Genomic DNA, 14,894 nt, shown 5'->3' on the forward strand with positions numbered 1-14,894 from the left:
CAAAATATCCCCCTCCCACCATCTCATGCATTGAAACACTAGCCCTCCGCATCTCACATGAGCAGAGATGACACCGTGTGTGCGCTGGTCTCTACTAAGATACATCGTCCCATAAATAAATAGACAATCAAGAAATGTAGCTGTCAAGAGAATAATGTGGTTAAGTTTTTTCCAACCTCCATCCCTCATGCTTTCTTCTCTTATGACGGGAGAGGTCAGAGTAATGGTGACCTGCATTTTAGGTTCCACACAAGAATTCAGAATAATGGCCGCCTCGGGAATAGAACAGGCCACCTCATACATCTCTGGGCTTATTACCTACAGGAGGAAAAAGATCACATAAGAATCTGAAACTAAAGCCTTCGTGCAAGAGTGCAGACGCTGTATGGGAATCTGCAGCCATATAGAAGGTGACATATCAATACTGAATTACAATGTAGTTACCAGAGGGCACTTCAAAGGGGTTTTTCCAACAAACTAAAGTTGGGCCCTATCCTATCCAAGTTAGGGCCTAACTTGCTGATCAGTGGGGGTCTCAGAGATGAGACCGATCTCTGTCAGCTCCATAGAGATTAATGGAGCAGAACTGTCATGGGCAGCCATCTGCTCCATTAGTGTGACTGAGAAACGAGGGTCCAACAGACCCCTCCTTTTCGCAATCTGTGGGGGTCTCAGCACAGAGACCCCCACTGATCAGCAAGTTAGGCCCTGTCCCAGACTATGATAAAGGTTGAGGATTCCTTCTGCTCTCAATAGTCCACAGCAGATAATGAGGCCACATACGGCTACATGATTTATGATATATTTTTCTTGCAATGCCTCAGGGCGCATTCACACAATGCATTGCGCGTTGCGTTTTTGCCGCATTCCACTGGCTTCAGCCTTTATTACATGCCAAGGTTACATTGCATTTCCACTGCATCTGCTAAAACGCAATGTAGTCTTAGCATGTAATCAAGGCTGAAGTCAGTGGAATGCGTCAAAAACGCAACGCACAATGCGACACGACGCATGGTGTGAACGCGCCTTTAGTCTCCTTCAGGATAAATCACTTCTCACACCACCACTTACAGACAGCTGTTTAGGAAGGTTTTCAGCAATGCGTGTCAGCAACGTCCTTGTCGGCTTCTCAGCGCAGAGCAGAACTAGACTGACGTTTCTATCCCCACGTAACAGCAATCCTTTAGCCAAAACGCCAACACGCAAAACACCTTTCAGAGCCCTGAAAGAGAAAAACAAACATCTCTACTCAGATATATTTCAGTGGAACTGATATATTTCAGTTTATAGTGAAACTTGCATAAATATAAAAAGGTATTATAAAACCAAAAGGACCAATATATACACCCTCTGCAAAAAAAAAATTTTTTTGCAAATGTGGTTCCTTTGCAGGTGCATCATCCAGAGCCGATCTAGTTTGCAGGAAACGGAAGTCACTTGTTTTTTAATGTGTGAATGCTTACCTCTCCTTGGTGGGGTCTTTCTTCTCCTCAGTCTCTTTCCCCTTACTCTTGTCCTGGTCAGCCATGGAGTCAGATACCAGTTTAAGGGCTCGTTCAGTAAGGGACACTATCTTTTGTACAGCCTGCAGTTCTTCCTCAGTGGGGTAGATTGCAGCATGCTTGGTCATGACGTATCTGTCATCAGAAGAGTCTGGTCTGCGCAATGGCTGTATAAGCATTGAAAGGGGTCAGTCAGCAATAGAAATAAAAACTTAATATGAGGTCATTCTATAGATCATCTGGCTTTAGCAATTGAAATGAACAATTTTGTTGAAGATGGTATAGTAAATCCAAAAAGAAAGAACTTTAAGGCTGTTATATATACCCTCTGCAATAAACTTTACTTTTGCAAACATGGTTCCCTTGCAGCTGCAACATAATGCAGAGCCAGTGATCTAGTTTGCAGGAAAAGAAAATACATTAGAAATCATTAATGTAATATTACTGGATACACATACATACATATCTATCTACATACATATCTTTTTGGGCACTGCTCTCTTTTAAGTGATTGTCCACTTTCAGCAAATAATTGATATTGTTTGTGTAATGAAAAGTTATACATTGTTCCTATATATTTTCTATATCACTTCCTAACAATTTTCTAGATCTCTGCTTGCTGTCCTCCTATAAAAAGCTTCTATGGTCCAGTGGATAAAAATCTGTCCATTGCCTTGCGAGGTCACAGAGGTGCACAAGCCGTTAGTATTACAGAGAGTAATCAGAGCCATGTGATACTAAACTTTGTGACTATTGATACAGAAAGTATACTGGAAAATTGTTTAACTTTTCCTTACACAAATCATATCACTTATTTGCTGAAAGTGGACAAACCCTTTAAGCCATAGAGACGCAATAGTATGCTGGTCACTGAAGTTTTTACTGCAGCTTGCACCAATTAAGCATCATGAAGAGACCCACAGCAAATGCTTTCTAGTTGTGGGTGCGTTCACAAGTGGCAGTGACACATGCATCGTCAAAGGCATCAGAACAGCTGAGAAGAGGAGATTTACCTGATTACATAGCTGTTAACATTGCGTTTACAAAATGCATGCATTAACACATCTATATTTTGTAAACTATGATAACGCATGTGTTTTGTAAACACAATCTTAATCTCAGCAATGTAATCAGGAAAATCTACTCTTCTCAGCTGGTCTGATGCGTTACTGCCACGTGTGAACGCACCCTGTGCCCCAAAGCCCAATTGAGATGGGGCCCTTGATCCCCTGGGAGTACAAACAAAACTCACAGCTGGCCCTTGAGGTTGTGGTGGCATTCCTGGTCTCACACCCAATAATCCCGGTGGCCCTGGTGGCCCATGATGGTAGCCACCGTCGGGGCCTCTACGCCGGTCATCCCAGTGATGCTGTTCTTCCTCCATACGCCTCCAATACATGTCTTCTTCATAGCGCCTTTAAAAAGAATTGGATGGAGTGCATTAATTTTACTGAAAAATGGTGTAATCTGTGACCACGCATTTCACTTTATTTTCTACACCGCAATACGTGTAGAAACCTCTCCTCACCTCATTTCCATCCTCCACCTTTCTTCCTCTTCTCTCCTCCTCCAATACTCTTCTTTCTGCATCTGTTTGCGCATCTTCTCTTCCTGAATCTTCCTGGCTCGAATACTGGGCTTCACTTCCACTTGCAAATCTGGATTGACCTTTTTCTGTTCAGGAAAATATCAAATATAGTTTGTATACATAGAAACCCTTAAGGCGAGAACAGAAAATTAACTAAAAATAGTCCCCCTACACCGCTCACCTTGTACTGCAGCCTGTGCCTCCTTCCTTTGAGATGCATCTCTTTTGCATTGGGATCATTGAAGCTGCATTCACAGAGCTTGCAGTGGAATCGGATAACTTTTCCTTCATCATTTCTGACCTGCAAAATAAATTCAGCAGATCGAGATTGGCGAGGCATGCATAGTGTGATTTCGGATAAAGATGAAATGCTAAATAAAGAGGACTCAACATAAGGGGGCATGCATGGCAAGTACAAATTACTTGGAGTTGGAACCAGAATCATTCGACTGAGCTGCCACAAATGCCAGAAAACAATGCAGTAAAACCAGAGTCATCTACTTGCAGAAAAATCCACATTCAACTTTGTATTTGGGGGTTTCTGACCACTGAAATACCCAGTGATATTCACAAAAGGTGATATCAATTCCCCAAACTGTGCCCTACAAAGACTGGGACCCTTCAAGGACACCTTAAAGGGTGGTTGATCCCAGAAGTCCCTTAGAAGTACAGTAAATGGAGTGCATTATGGCCACTCTTTAAAGAAAGATCACTGCTGCACAGACTCAATACCATAATAGAGTGCTAGGAGGAATTGTTTACTCCCCAAACAAACAATGCTTGATCGTGAAGGGTTACAAGTCCTCCCCATATCACGTAAAATTATCTTCCAGTGAGGTACTGAACCTTAATTACAGCTATTTATGATATGCAAATTGGCATACTTGACTATTTTATCCTGGATATGACTTCACTTCTCTCAGGCTGTCAGTGTACCACGCCCTCTCACTTTGACCGACAGCTCTGTATCTCCTCAAATCTCAGGCACTGTCCTGCCTACTTGTTTCTGATTGCCAGGTCTCACTGCTCGGACATGCTGCTGTATGGAACTGGAACTAAAGGTCCATCTGCCAATATTCAACTAAAAACATATAAAGCTCTGTTTACTTATATGGAATGTGGTCTAAAAAATGTTTTACACGGTGCCTTGTGTCAACTAAGGCCCTTTTCCTCCCTAAAATTTGCCACAACTACCCCTTGCACGTATCTGATATCTGTATATGAAATCCCAGCAGCCTCGTTGGACGATGGGGAGGAGAAGTAGTTCATGGAGGCTGTGGTCAGATACAAATGCAAATTTTAGGGGGGGGGGGGGGGAGTACCTTAAATAACATCATCCTGGTTACATGACATGAAGTACTGAATATGAGGAGGAACATGGCATGGGGAGGAGTAGATGGAAAGGGGTCAACCGAGCAGGACATGCCTTCTCTGATGCGAGGAAATAAAACTACATAAAGTTGATTTTATGGGGGATATGAGGAAAACTAATTTTTAGCTAAAAGTTAATTTTGTTAATAGGGAATATGGGAACCTTACGACTTAGATTTTTTTAAAAATCTCTATAGGAACCTGCCACTGGCTGTATTTGTAACAATGTGGTGACAGTTTCCCTTTGAGTCTTGGATGGAGTGTACCTTTAAAGCAAGGCAACACTTAAATAGAATTTAATCTGTAATATAAAAACAGTCTTTGTTCAGCTCCTCAGATGCCAGGGTAATGACTGCGGTAAAAGTGTCAGATTGTGACCTTATATTGTTGACATTAGATAACTGAATTGGTTTCACTGGGAAATCAGGAGAGCGGGGGATCCAAGATACAGCTGCCAAGAAGCAAAGTAGCTATGTGTGTGGGAAGCAGGAGGAAGGAAAAAAGCAACACAATATGGTGTTTTGAACGCTCTAATAACCATCAGAATGACATTTTCTCAAGACTGAGGATCGTGCTTTTACTCTTGCTTTAACCTGGTTGAGTCTTATTAACTAGGCTTAATGATCTACTGCTAACATACCATGTAGTCTTGTATGGAGTAACCCCACATCACTGACAGCGATGCAATTACATATAGAGAATAATGTATATTGGATATGACTACACACCTCTTCAACGTAATCATGACCGACAGGCTGGACGTCGCTCTGCAGGGCGGCCAGGGTGTGAGCAGCCTCTGACATTGGATCCATTTTCACTTCTTGTGACTGTGCGCTGGAATTCGGTGCGACCTTAACGTTATCCGTCATTTTACCATCATCGCTTTTGTTTCCAGTGGACTGTAACTTGTTCCCACCTTGAGAGAGATAAAGCAACAAATGATCAATATATGAAGGACCTAAAATAGGGGGGAGGAGGGGTTTAAAGATTTCCACTACCCAAGATCATCCATTAAGTTAAACCAGTATCGTGTAGAGACCATATTAATCTTTCCGTAAACTTTCCCTGCTTTATTAATACAGGCAGTCCCCTACTTAAGGACACACGGTTAGCTAGTTACAGACGGACTTCTCTGCCCACTGTGACCTCTGGTGACCTCTCTGGATGCTTTAATTTAGTCGCAGGCTGCAATGATCAGCTGTAAGGTATCTGTAATGAAGCTTTATTTTTAATCCTTCTTCCCATTACAGCACAAAATATTTAAAATTCAATTGTCACTGCGACAAAAAAAAAAAAATTGTCTGGAGCTACAACTATAAAATATACAGTTCCGACTTAAATACAGATTCAACTTAAGTACAGACCCATCTTGTATTTGACCCGGGGACTGCTTGTAGTAGTTTATAAAAAAAAAAATATACATATATATATCATTTTTATCCAAACAAGCTTCTCTGTGCACTGAGGGCAGAACTGCGCCTCTTGGAGCACCAGTTCATAGTAAATAAGGTTAGAAAAATACATCTGTCCATTAAGTCATACCTATTTTCTTATTTCTATCACTAATATCTATGGCATATGTCAATAGTTGTGTGAAATAAGTTGTGCTGGGTAACACAGAAGTCGCAGGTACACAAACAGGCTCAGCCCCAAACCAATGCACCAATTTTCTCAACAATTGAAGATAATTGGAAAGCACTGACTCAGCACTGGCCCACCAAACAAGTAACATTACAAAAGCTATGACAAAGCCTGTTTTGCAGAAATCTACAAAGCAATAGAATCAATTCTATAGCTTTTTTTGATCATTTCTACTTTATTTTCTATAGCAAACGTGTTCCCTCGCTTCTGCAACTGGCTGCAGAGCTAGTGATCTTGTTTGCAAAGGAGCCTCCATCTGCTTCAGAAATGTAAGAACGATGATAATTCTCCGATAACCAAAACATCCGACACCCCAAACTCTCACACAGACAAAAAGTAGAAGATTTGCACTCGCCTACAAAGGTTATTTTTGGTGTGGTTATTTTCTTCACGATGCTGTTAGAAGAGAGAGTAGACATTTTGCCTGCACTCGAGGAGCCAAGAGATGCGCTAGAAGCGGACGTAAGCAGTTTGGCAGCAGGTGTGGTGACAGAGGAGCCTCCGTTAGTGCTGGATGTACTGTTAGACGAGGAAGCGGTCTTGGAGACAGCTGCTGAAGTGACAGATTGGTTCACAACATTTGGTTCGGTTGACGGAATGGGTTTGCCAAGCTTGGTGTGCAGCTTTACAACCTGAAGGAAATAAAACGACAGAGCTTCAAGCATTTCCAAATTATATCATTGTATATACTGTAATATTTAATATTATATTATAATTTTAGCACATATAGTTTATGTGAAATAAAAAAAATCTCAGCATACTTCTTGAGCATGATTAGCTTAAAATGTTGAACTTAAAGGCTAAAGATTTTTTAGAAGCATCAGAAAATTTAAGAGACAGCAGAATCTCCCGTGGCAGATGGTGCTTTGCTGATCCAATAGCCAAGGCTCAGATACACCATGTGGAAAGGAAAGGACACAGTATAAAATACTCTAATGCAGCGTTAAGTGCAAAATATTTTTGTATCTTTATACATGACCACAGATTAAAACAGCTGATCAGCAGTACAGTGTGTCAGACACCACTGACTACTTATGCATTGGGATAGCAATGTCTACATTGTCAACATTACTGCGGAGAGGACCACAAGTGAGACTAGATGCAAGGTCCCTGGCTGTTGAACTTGAACCCCTCGTTAATAGGGTTGTATGGGCTGAATTATAAAGTATAAATGTACCTTCTGGTGTTTAGCACCTCTGATGTGGGCAGCGTATGCATCTGCCCCTGTGCAAGAGACATCGCAAAGCTCACAGCGGAGCTGGTTCTGGGTCCCCCGGATAGCTGTGCTGCTGCTGGTTGTGTTTTGGGAGGCTTTTAAGGCAGCTTCTTTTTTCTTGTGCTTTTGCCCTTCCAAATGCTCCTTATAGGTCTGTCATTAAAAGCAAACAACAAGAGTAAATAACTACAGTCCTGCAGCAGGGGCCTACAGTACAAGAGCCATGACAAAACCTGTTGTGTAGAAATCTACACAGCAACAGAATCAATTCTATTGCCTTTTCAGTTTCTACATCAGTTTTTATAGCAAACGTGTTCCCTCGCTTCTGCAACTGGCTGCAGAGCTAGTGATCTTGTTTGCAAATGAGCTTCCACCTGCTTCAAAAATGTATAGAATTTACAATAAGTACTTTTCTAGAGCTGATCTAAAGTAAATCATTTGTAGAGCGTGATAGCTACAATGTACACAGCAAGAGATTATGGGTGAAAAGCCACTTTACAGGAAGAGGAAAACTTAATCTGAGGTTCACCTGAGGTCCAGCACAGCTAATCTTGCAGACATCACAGTAATGGATTTGAGGTGGTTTAGGTGGCTGCTTAATCTTAAGTTGCTTATTTTGAAACGGAGCCTTTTTTGTAAAGTTGGTCCCGGTCCAGGCCGCGGTGGCTGCTGCTGCTGCTACAGCCGCCGCTTGCTTCTGTTGCTGCTGCTGCTGCTGTTGATAGTAGGATGATGCTGCCGAGTAGACTGCGGCTTCGTAACCGGAGTAAGTGGTACCTGTTGGGTAAATTGTAAAAATCTAAATTTAGGAACCCTACACTAATACTAAACATAACATGCACAGGTAATGACAAATGCCCTTAAGATTAGGTACAACTGCGTATGTAAGCAGAACTCTGACAAAGTAGCTTATGTGCACACACAGCACTTGCCAGAGTGCCACAGCAGCTCCATATACTAACACTCGTAGGAATTTGGTCATCGGGAGAAAACCCTATGGAATATCTGCAATATGAGGAGATACAAAAATAGAGAAGGATACTTACCAGAGTATGTGACAGCAGTTGTGCTGTAGGTGGCGCTCTGAGTGTATGAGGGAACCACAGTTGCTGCAGCAGCAACGGGTTGCACAGTGGACGATACAGGGTATATAGAGAAGGTAGTTGTAGCCGGACTTGGGTTGGCAGGCTTGATGGCTGTCACTTGACGAGTCTGTTGCGCTTGTGTGTACTGTGCAGCACCCTGGCTGTAGCCAGCCTTGGGAGCAACTGGAAGAGACAAGGCGAAAGGAGCTGGTACACAGGAGGAAGAAAAGATGTATTGCAGAAAACAATGTGGTTTAGTTGCAAGATTTTGGGTAATGGATCATAAATTAAAATAAAAAGTAAATATTTGCACAAAAAAAAAGCCTCAAAACAATTTTTTTTACAGGTTATAAAGATTGCAGATAATCTCTTCCCCATACAGAGCCATTCTGATTTTACTTAACTAAACAATATGCTGAGCTTGCAGTGGATGTCATTCAATAAGTCCAGGGACACACAAAACATAAACCCTGTGCACAACAGTGACACTTTTGCCTGTGGTCCAAGGGTTTAAGAAAGAAACCACACAAGAATAATTATGAATTTAGATATTGGCAATTCCATGTCAGCAGGGAACTTCTTTAAGTCTAAACCCCCCCCCCCCCCCCTACATATTGGCTGATTATGACACTATGGTTTGGCTGACCATCTAATGAGTATGTTGCCCTCCCTCTCTTCCCTAATTTTTTCAATCAGCAACATATACTTCAAATTGATTGATTCATCATTGATACTCCCCAAAAAGAAACTATTAAAAGACCTACCTGTCTGGTAGTAGGATTCTGCCACAGATGGCTGGGGCTGGGCTGCAGCGGCTACAGCTGCGGCAGTCGCAGTGGGCTGCTGGTAGTACTGCTTGCTGTCATAAGCTACTGCTGGCGCTGTGGACCTTACGTAGGAATATGAATCCTGAAGGAGAAGATTTGTACAGATGTTAGACATTTACATACAGATCATACCATTTTTGCAAAGTCTAGTGAATCAGACAAAGGCTCAGTTAAAGGTGAATGGGCATTGTGCAGTGATTATTCTAGTACCTGGTAGTTCTGTGTAGTCACCGGAGGGGGTGGCGGTGGAGCTTCCTGCTGCCGCTGTGTGTAACCGTAGTCTGTCGCTGTGTGAGCTGTGGGGTAACCACCATAAGCTGCAGCGGTTGCAGCAGCGGCCACAGCTACCGGCGCGGGTCGAGCTACGGCCACAGTGGCAGCGGCCGGGGCATAGGCTGCGGTAACAGTGTGAGCAGCGACGGGAGCCTGGTGCACAGTGTAACTGCCCACAGTCGTTGGATGGGAATAGGCAACTCCTGAAGCTGGCTGCTGGCTGCGAAAAACATAAAAGAAAGAAGTGTTGAGAAAATGCAAGATCAGAAAAGTGTAATGTGCAGTAAAGATAACACAGACACACTTATTGCAGAGGTAGAGTATCATGCACAGGTCACATCTAATTTATTGGTATCACTTGGAGACTCCTAACAAAACTAACACCTTGTTCATCGTGTGAGATGGGAGCTTTATTGGCATGAACTTTATGTGAACAGATCCTAGACTTATCATGCATTAGACACAACAGATTTTTATACTGTAACTTTACAGGATTTATACAGTCCCATTAAAAGGAAGAAAAAAAAAAAAAAAAAAATCACAAAAACTGAGAACAATGACCCCCCTAAAAGCTGGTTTACAGGCTTCTCTACTACTAATGACATATGCAGGTGCAGTTCTCAAAAGTAAAAGACAGCAGTCACTGCAGCGTGACTGGAAAGGTAATAAATTATGGATAGAGCCGTGTATGTAACAGCTGATCGTCAGGGATGCCAGGTCTCCCACCCCAATGATTAACTACTAATGACTCATCCTATGAATAGGTACCGTATTTTTCGGACTATAAGGCGCACAAAAAAATCCTTTGATTTTCTCAGAAATCAAAGGTGCGCCTTATAGTCCAGTGCGCCTTATATATGAACCGTACTTCCAGACAACAGCTGCCTTGAACTGTGCACAGGTCTGCCACCTGCTGGTCATTCATCCTTATAATCAGGTGCGCCTTATATATGAACCTAGACATTTTAGCAGGCATTTATTGATGGTGCGCCTTATACTCCGGTGCGCCTTATAGTCCGAAAAATACTGTAATTAGTAGTTTAAGAACCAACCCCTTTAAAGAATGGAGCCACTGGTTCCTTTTTCTCATGATGCATGGGGTCCCTATGGATGGACACCCATCACTGAATTTCCATCATGACAACACAGGAGTGGGTATGTGTCAACCAACAACATTATACACGCAGCACATCATCCGCAGCAGTCACGGCTATGATGAATGTCTCAATAACCAACACCCCAGCAGAGAGGAGAAATGGTGACACCCAACTCAGCTGTGCCATAACCCGAGCAAATGAACCAAGAGTACCAATGTGACTGTAACTTCTTGCAAACTCAACTAATGAAAACTACAGCGAACAATGAGAAACGTTTCATAGGAAAATGGGGAAAACGACAGGACTGGATTCCAAGAACCTAACAGGGACAACAATGAGGCGGCCAAGTGTAACGAAATACAGATTGTTGTGTACATGATATAGAGACGTACAGCCCTTCTCTGCCAGCGGCTACAAGATGTAACACAGGAAAGACATGTAACATGATCGATACTGTGCAGGAAAGGCAAGAACACCCTGAGACTTTTGTTACTGACATTCTGTAAATTGCACATCCCCTGGTGTGAATAACAAAGCTCAGGTATCATGTCCTGACTTTACATTTTCTTCCGTCACCCAGTTATAAGACCTGGTGGCAGACGGTTCCTGGCTCCCACTGAATCCACACTTCTCACTCTGACTAGAAAGTGCTAATTTGTGATAAATTAATGAAGTGAGCGTCGTAAGCAGCGCCATCACAACGTGGCACATTAGTACGAGCTGTGATGAGAGATTACAATCGATCACACAAATAGAGCAGTCAGCTGCTCAATTTTTATGTCATCCTTCATGAAATATATCAAGAATGAAATAATTGAAACTTTATAAGACATCAGAGGAAGTTGCTTCCTTCTTGATATCTCATCCTCGGCACCCTACTCTGAATACATATAACAGGTATCCATAGTTTGAGAGGGTTGGAGGAGCCGAGTGTGATACAGCTGGGGTTGCAGATTGTAGTAAGTTCTCTATCTCACGTTGAGAGCTTTATTCACATCAATGCTGTGCTTCTTTCATAGAGCCATGTTCTGGCTGTGTTGAAGACTATGGTCTGGGAAGACTATGGTCATCTGAACTGAACTTAATAGGGGAGATGTATGAATGAGTCAGTCATTAGAGCAGTGCATAGTAAGAGGTAGACAGTTCTCTGCAGCGCCAGATTTTTCATTGTGTCTGATGCTGAATTTTTCATTTGGTGCAAGACTGGGAAGTTTTATTTTACACCTCCTGTTAGTCGGCCTCATTTGCTGTGTCTCAATATTACATTATTTTTTGGGACGATCATGTCCCCTTTTACTGAGGTAATGCCCCCCCCCCCCCCTTTTTTAAGACAAATAAGAAAACTGACAAAAATGGTTTAAAACCCTCAATAAATGTGGCACATGGCATTTCAGACGTGGACAGATTCCCCTTTGTGTCATAGCTATCAAAACAACTGTTTTTATACCATTACAACCATCCTGTCCAATAGTAGAAGCAGTGAAATGCATCGTCTGCATTATAAATTTGCTGACTTCTGCTGCGACTTCACCATGCTTTATACTGCAGATTTTTTGCTCAAGCGTGTGGATTTTTACAATGTGGTGGCGCAGAAGCTGTGACCGCATTCACATTACGACGGGCCTGGTGCCTCTAGAACCAAATCATAATTTAGCAAACGTGTTCCCCTTGCTTCAGCAACAATATGCTGGCCTGGTGATCTAGTTTGCATGAAAAATTCACCAACACATTTGTGTCTCAATTTCAATACCATCAAGAATATGAGGATATGAGGCAATAGCTTACCTGTACTGAGCTGCACCACCATGGGTAAATCCAAAGTAGTTGCCAGTAGCCATTTTGGCTTCTTCACCCAGCCGGCTGGGCACTGATATGGAAATTAAAAAAAAAATAAAAATTTACATCATATAAACAACATAATGCACGCTGACAATAACAATGGCGTTTAGAACAGGAGCGTATATGCAGCAATGCAGGAAAGAGCCAGATCTAAGCTCATTAAACCTTACATTGAGAACCCTGCGGCTTCCTGCAGGTTATTCTATTATTATCTTCAATAAGTGACACAGCAACAAACCCAAGGCCTTGATTCTGCTTTGCAGAAACTTAAACAGAGTAGCTGCAAAGCCGGGAAACAGATCCATCTTCCACAAACAACTGCAGTGATCAATGAGCTTAACCGAGGTAAAGATAAACCATTTTATAATCTGACGCAGCATTTTGGGCAAAACTAAATGGGTAGTTACGTCTACATGCGTTACCATAAAGGTACTTGCACAATTGACAAGTCTTGTACAGATCTACGGGGTTGATTTGGGTCTTAAACAGCATTTTGGCCACAGCTGCAAACAAAATTTCTACTTGTTGTCCATTACTATTACAACATCACAAACTATTGGTGCCATAATGAACTGAATGGTATTTAGTAATTGATAAAATCACCAGGAGGTAATAAATCGTAAAGAACAAAGTTAGACAGGTTACTGCTCCCACTACACAAAGAGAAGTCAGTATCCATTCTCCATTTATGGGTTGAAGAGATGAGCTGACCTGTTGGGGTGCTAGGTGTTAGACCCCCACCAATGAGATATTGATAACCTATCCTAGTAATAGCCTTTAAGTACTTTTAATAGGGCCATACAGAAATCTACTGATGGTGCATTACGTCTCCCAATTGCTAACTAAAAGGCAAAACTTATTATACAGTACTTTACATAACTATAAGCCATTTTTCAATTTTAGCAAAAGGATGTTCAATAATATAATAACTAGTTGTGAAAGTGACAATTTACATTCCACAAATGCTAGAGGAGCAACCGGAACCATGACATAAATATACATGGTCACCGTACGGCATCTCTGAAGCTAAAGGCATCTGTGCACCAGAATGTAAGTGAAGGAGAACATCAGCGGATACATAAATTATATGTTGCCTCTTCTCGTACCAATATGTAAAATCTCATTCATTCTGCAAAAGCTTCTGCAAAGTACTTTGGGTTTGAGAACTACATGGAGAACCAGATGGGCACTCCATGGGCAGATGTTTGTATGACAACTTCAAATGTCTAACACCGTGCTAACTTTATTAATGAAGCATGGACTATAAAAAGGCAATATATGTATATTTCCCAGTGACTCCTTGTATTGTGTATAGTAGAGCACAATCTCTACATAAGGTGTTCTATAAAAGGGTTCCCCCATAAAAATCTATTCTCTATCCTTAAAAGGGGTATTACCATTTCGGCAAATTAATGTTATTGTTTGTACGATAAAAAGTTATGCAATTTTGCTATACACTTTATGTATCAATTCTTCGCTGTTCTCTAGATCTCTGCTTGCTGTTGTTCTAAAGGAATCTTCTGTTTACTTCCAGTGGACAGAAATCAGACCATGGTAATGTTATGTCACACAGGTGCATGGCTCGTTAGTATCACAGACAGTAATTTATAAAGAGCCGTGCACCTGTGTGACCGTGGTCAGATTTCTATCCACTTGTAGTAAACATAGAAGCTTGCTTCCAGCAAGCAGAGATCTGTAAGGAATTGATACAGAAAGTATATTGCAAAATTGTGTAACTTTCCAATACACAAACAATAACCTTTATTTGCTGAAATGGAAACACCCCTTTAAGTGATCGTGTGTGGATAGAAATGGAGTACGGCACTCAGCCAGTCCCATTACTCACTACTCTTCTATGGGGAAGCGCTTGACTGTTTACACACAAGTCTTTGGGTTCCTGTTCTTGTGAGCATTAGGGTCCAAGCATACAGATCCCATAACATCAGGCACTTATGTGACATATTAGATAAAATGCTGAATGTTGTGAACTTTGCCTATAATAAACTTTTGCAAAATGAACAAAGAAACAAACATTTCAGTCCCAAACATGAACCATTGCTGTGCATTCAGTACATAGATCCAGTATGCATTGCCAAGACGAACAAACACAAGAAAAAATAAAGAAGTGCTTACCATAGGTGAATGAGACTACAGGGCATATAGGAATCATGGGTTCTTCTTTCTGTTGTCAAGCTAAAAAAATTTCAAAGCCTGGTCATAACTCACACGGGCGGGAGTGAGAAGTTGCGGGTCCTGTGCAAAAAAAAAAATCTGCAAGGAGAAGAACAAATTCAATTACTGGAGAGGAATTCCAGAGGAGAGATGCAAAAGCTGCTTAGCCTAATCCGCTGTCTTATTACTGACTGCTCGGGGCTGATGGAGACACTGAGGAGTGTGGAGAAGCAGCTCTCCCTCATCACAGGAGGAGAAGAAGGTCACACAGCTCCGGCTCCAT

General features: G+C 41.9%; 1 protein-coding gene and 4 non-coding genes across 7 annotated transcripts in view; all 5 read right to left on the minus strand.

The window, feature by feature from the left end:
- Window positions 1-14,894, minus strand: part of ZFR (zinc finger RNA binding protein) — a 37,078-nt gene that overhangs the window by 10,142 nt on the left and 12,042 nt on the right. For 2 of the 3 annotated variants that reach the window (XR_011853034.1, XM_072134337.1), the window contains exons 2-16: window positions 14,573-14,710; window positions 12,386-12,467; window positions 9,441-9,723; window positions 9,168-9,312; window positions 8,365-8,610; window positions 7,848-8,095; window positions 7,280-7,471; window positions 6,458-6,734; window positions 5,190-5,377; window positions 3,272-3,391; window positions 3,031-3,176; window positions 2,755-2,917; window positions 1,464-1,669; window positions 1,072-1,222; window positions 177-318 (exon numbers count right to left, since the gene is read on the minus strand). Coding sequence is in view for 2 of the 3 variants with exons in the window: in XM_072134337.1 (XP_071990438.1) it covers window positions 177-318; window positions 1,072-1,222; window positions 1,464-1,669; window positions 2,755-2,917; window positions 3,031-3,176; window positions 3,272-3,391; window positions 5,190-5,377; window positions 6,458-6,734; window positions 7,280-7,471; window positions 7,848-8,095; window positions 8,365-8,610; window positions 9,168-9,312; window positions 9,441-9,723; window positions 12,386-12,467; window positions 14,573-14,609 (2,626 nt within the window). In the remaining variant the exon portion in view is untranslated. The remainder of the gene's footprint in view (window positions 1-176; window positions 319-1,071; window positions 1,223-1,463; window positions 1,670-2,754; window positions 2,918-3,030; window positions 3,177-3,271; window positions 3,392-5,189; window positions 5,378-6,457; window positions 6,735-7,279; window positions 7,472-7,847; window positions 8,096-8,364; window positions 8,611-9,167; window positions 9,313-9,440; window positions 9,724-12,385; window positions 12,468-14,572; window positions 14,711-14,894) is intronic. The other variant, XM_072134346.1, reaches the window with a different exon arrangement.
- On the minus strand, window positions 1,766-1,908 carry LOC140087693 (small nucleolar RNA SNORA66). The gene has a single exon (XR_011850025.1). It is a non-coding gene; the product is annotated as a small nucleolar RNA SNORA66 (small nucleolar RNA).
- LOC140087704 (small nucleolar RNA SNORA66) lies at window positions 6,212-6,346 on the minus strand. The gene has a single exon (XR_011850027.1). It is a non-coding gene; the product is annotated as a small nucleolar RNA SNORA66 (small nucleolar RNA).
- LOC140087737 (small nucleolar RNA SNORA66) lies at window positions 7,550-7,680 on the minus strand. Its single transcript, XR_011850029.1, has one exon. It is a non-coding gene; the product is annotated as a small nucleolar RNA SNORA66 (small nucleolar RNA).
- On the minus strand, window positions 12,177-12,311 carry LOC140087748 (small nucleolar RNA SNORA66). Its single transcript, XR_011850030.1, has one exon. It is a non-coding gene; the product is annotated as a small nucleolar RNA SNORA66 (small nucleolar RNA).

The sequence above is a fragment of the Engystomops pustulosus genome, chromosome 1 (genome assembly GCF_040894005.1).
Source record: "Engystomops pustulosus chromosome 1, aEngPut4.maternal, whole genome shotgun sequence".
Classification (NCBI taxonomy): domain Eukaryota; kingdom Metazoa; phylum Chordata; class Amphibia; order Anura; family Leptodactylidae; genus Engystomops; species Engystomops pustulosus.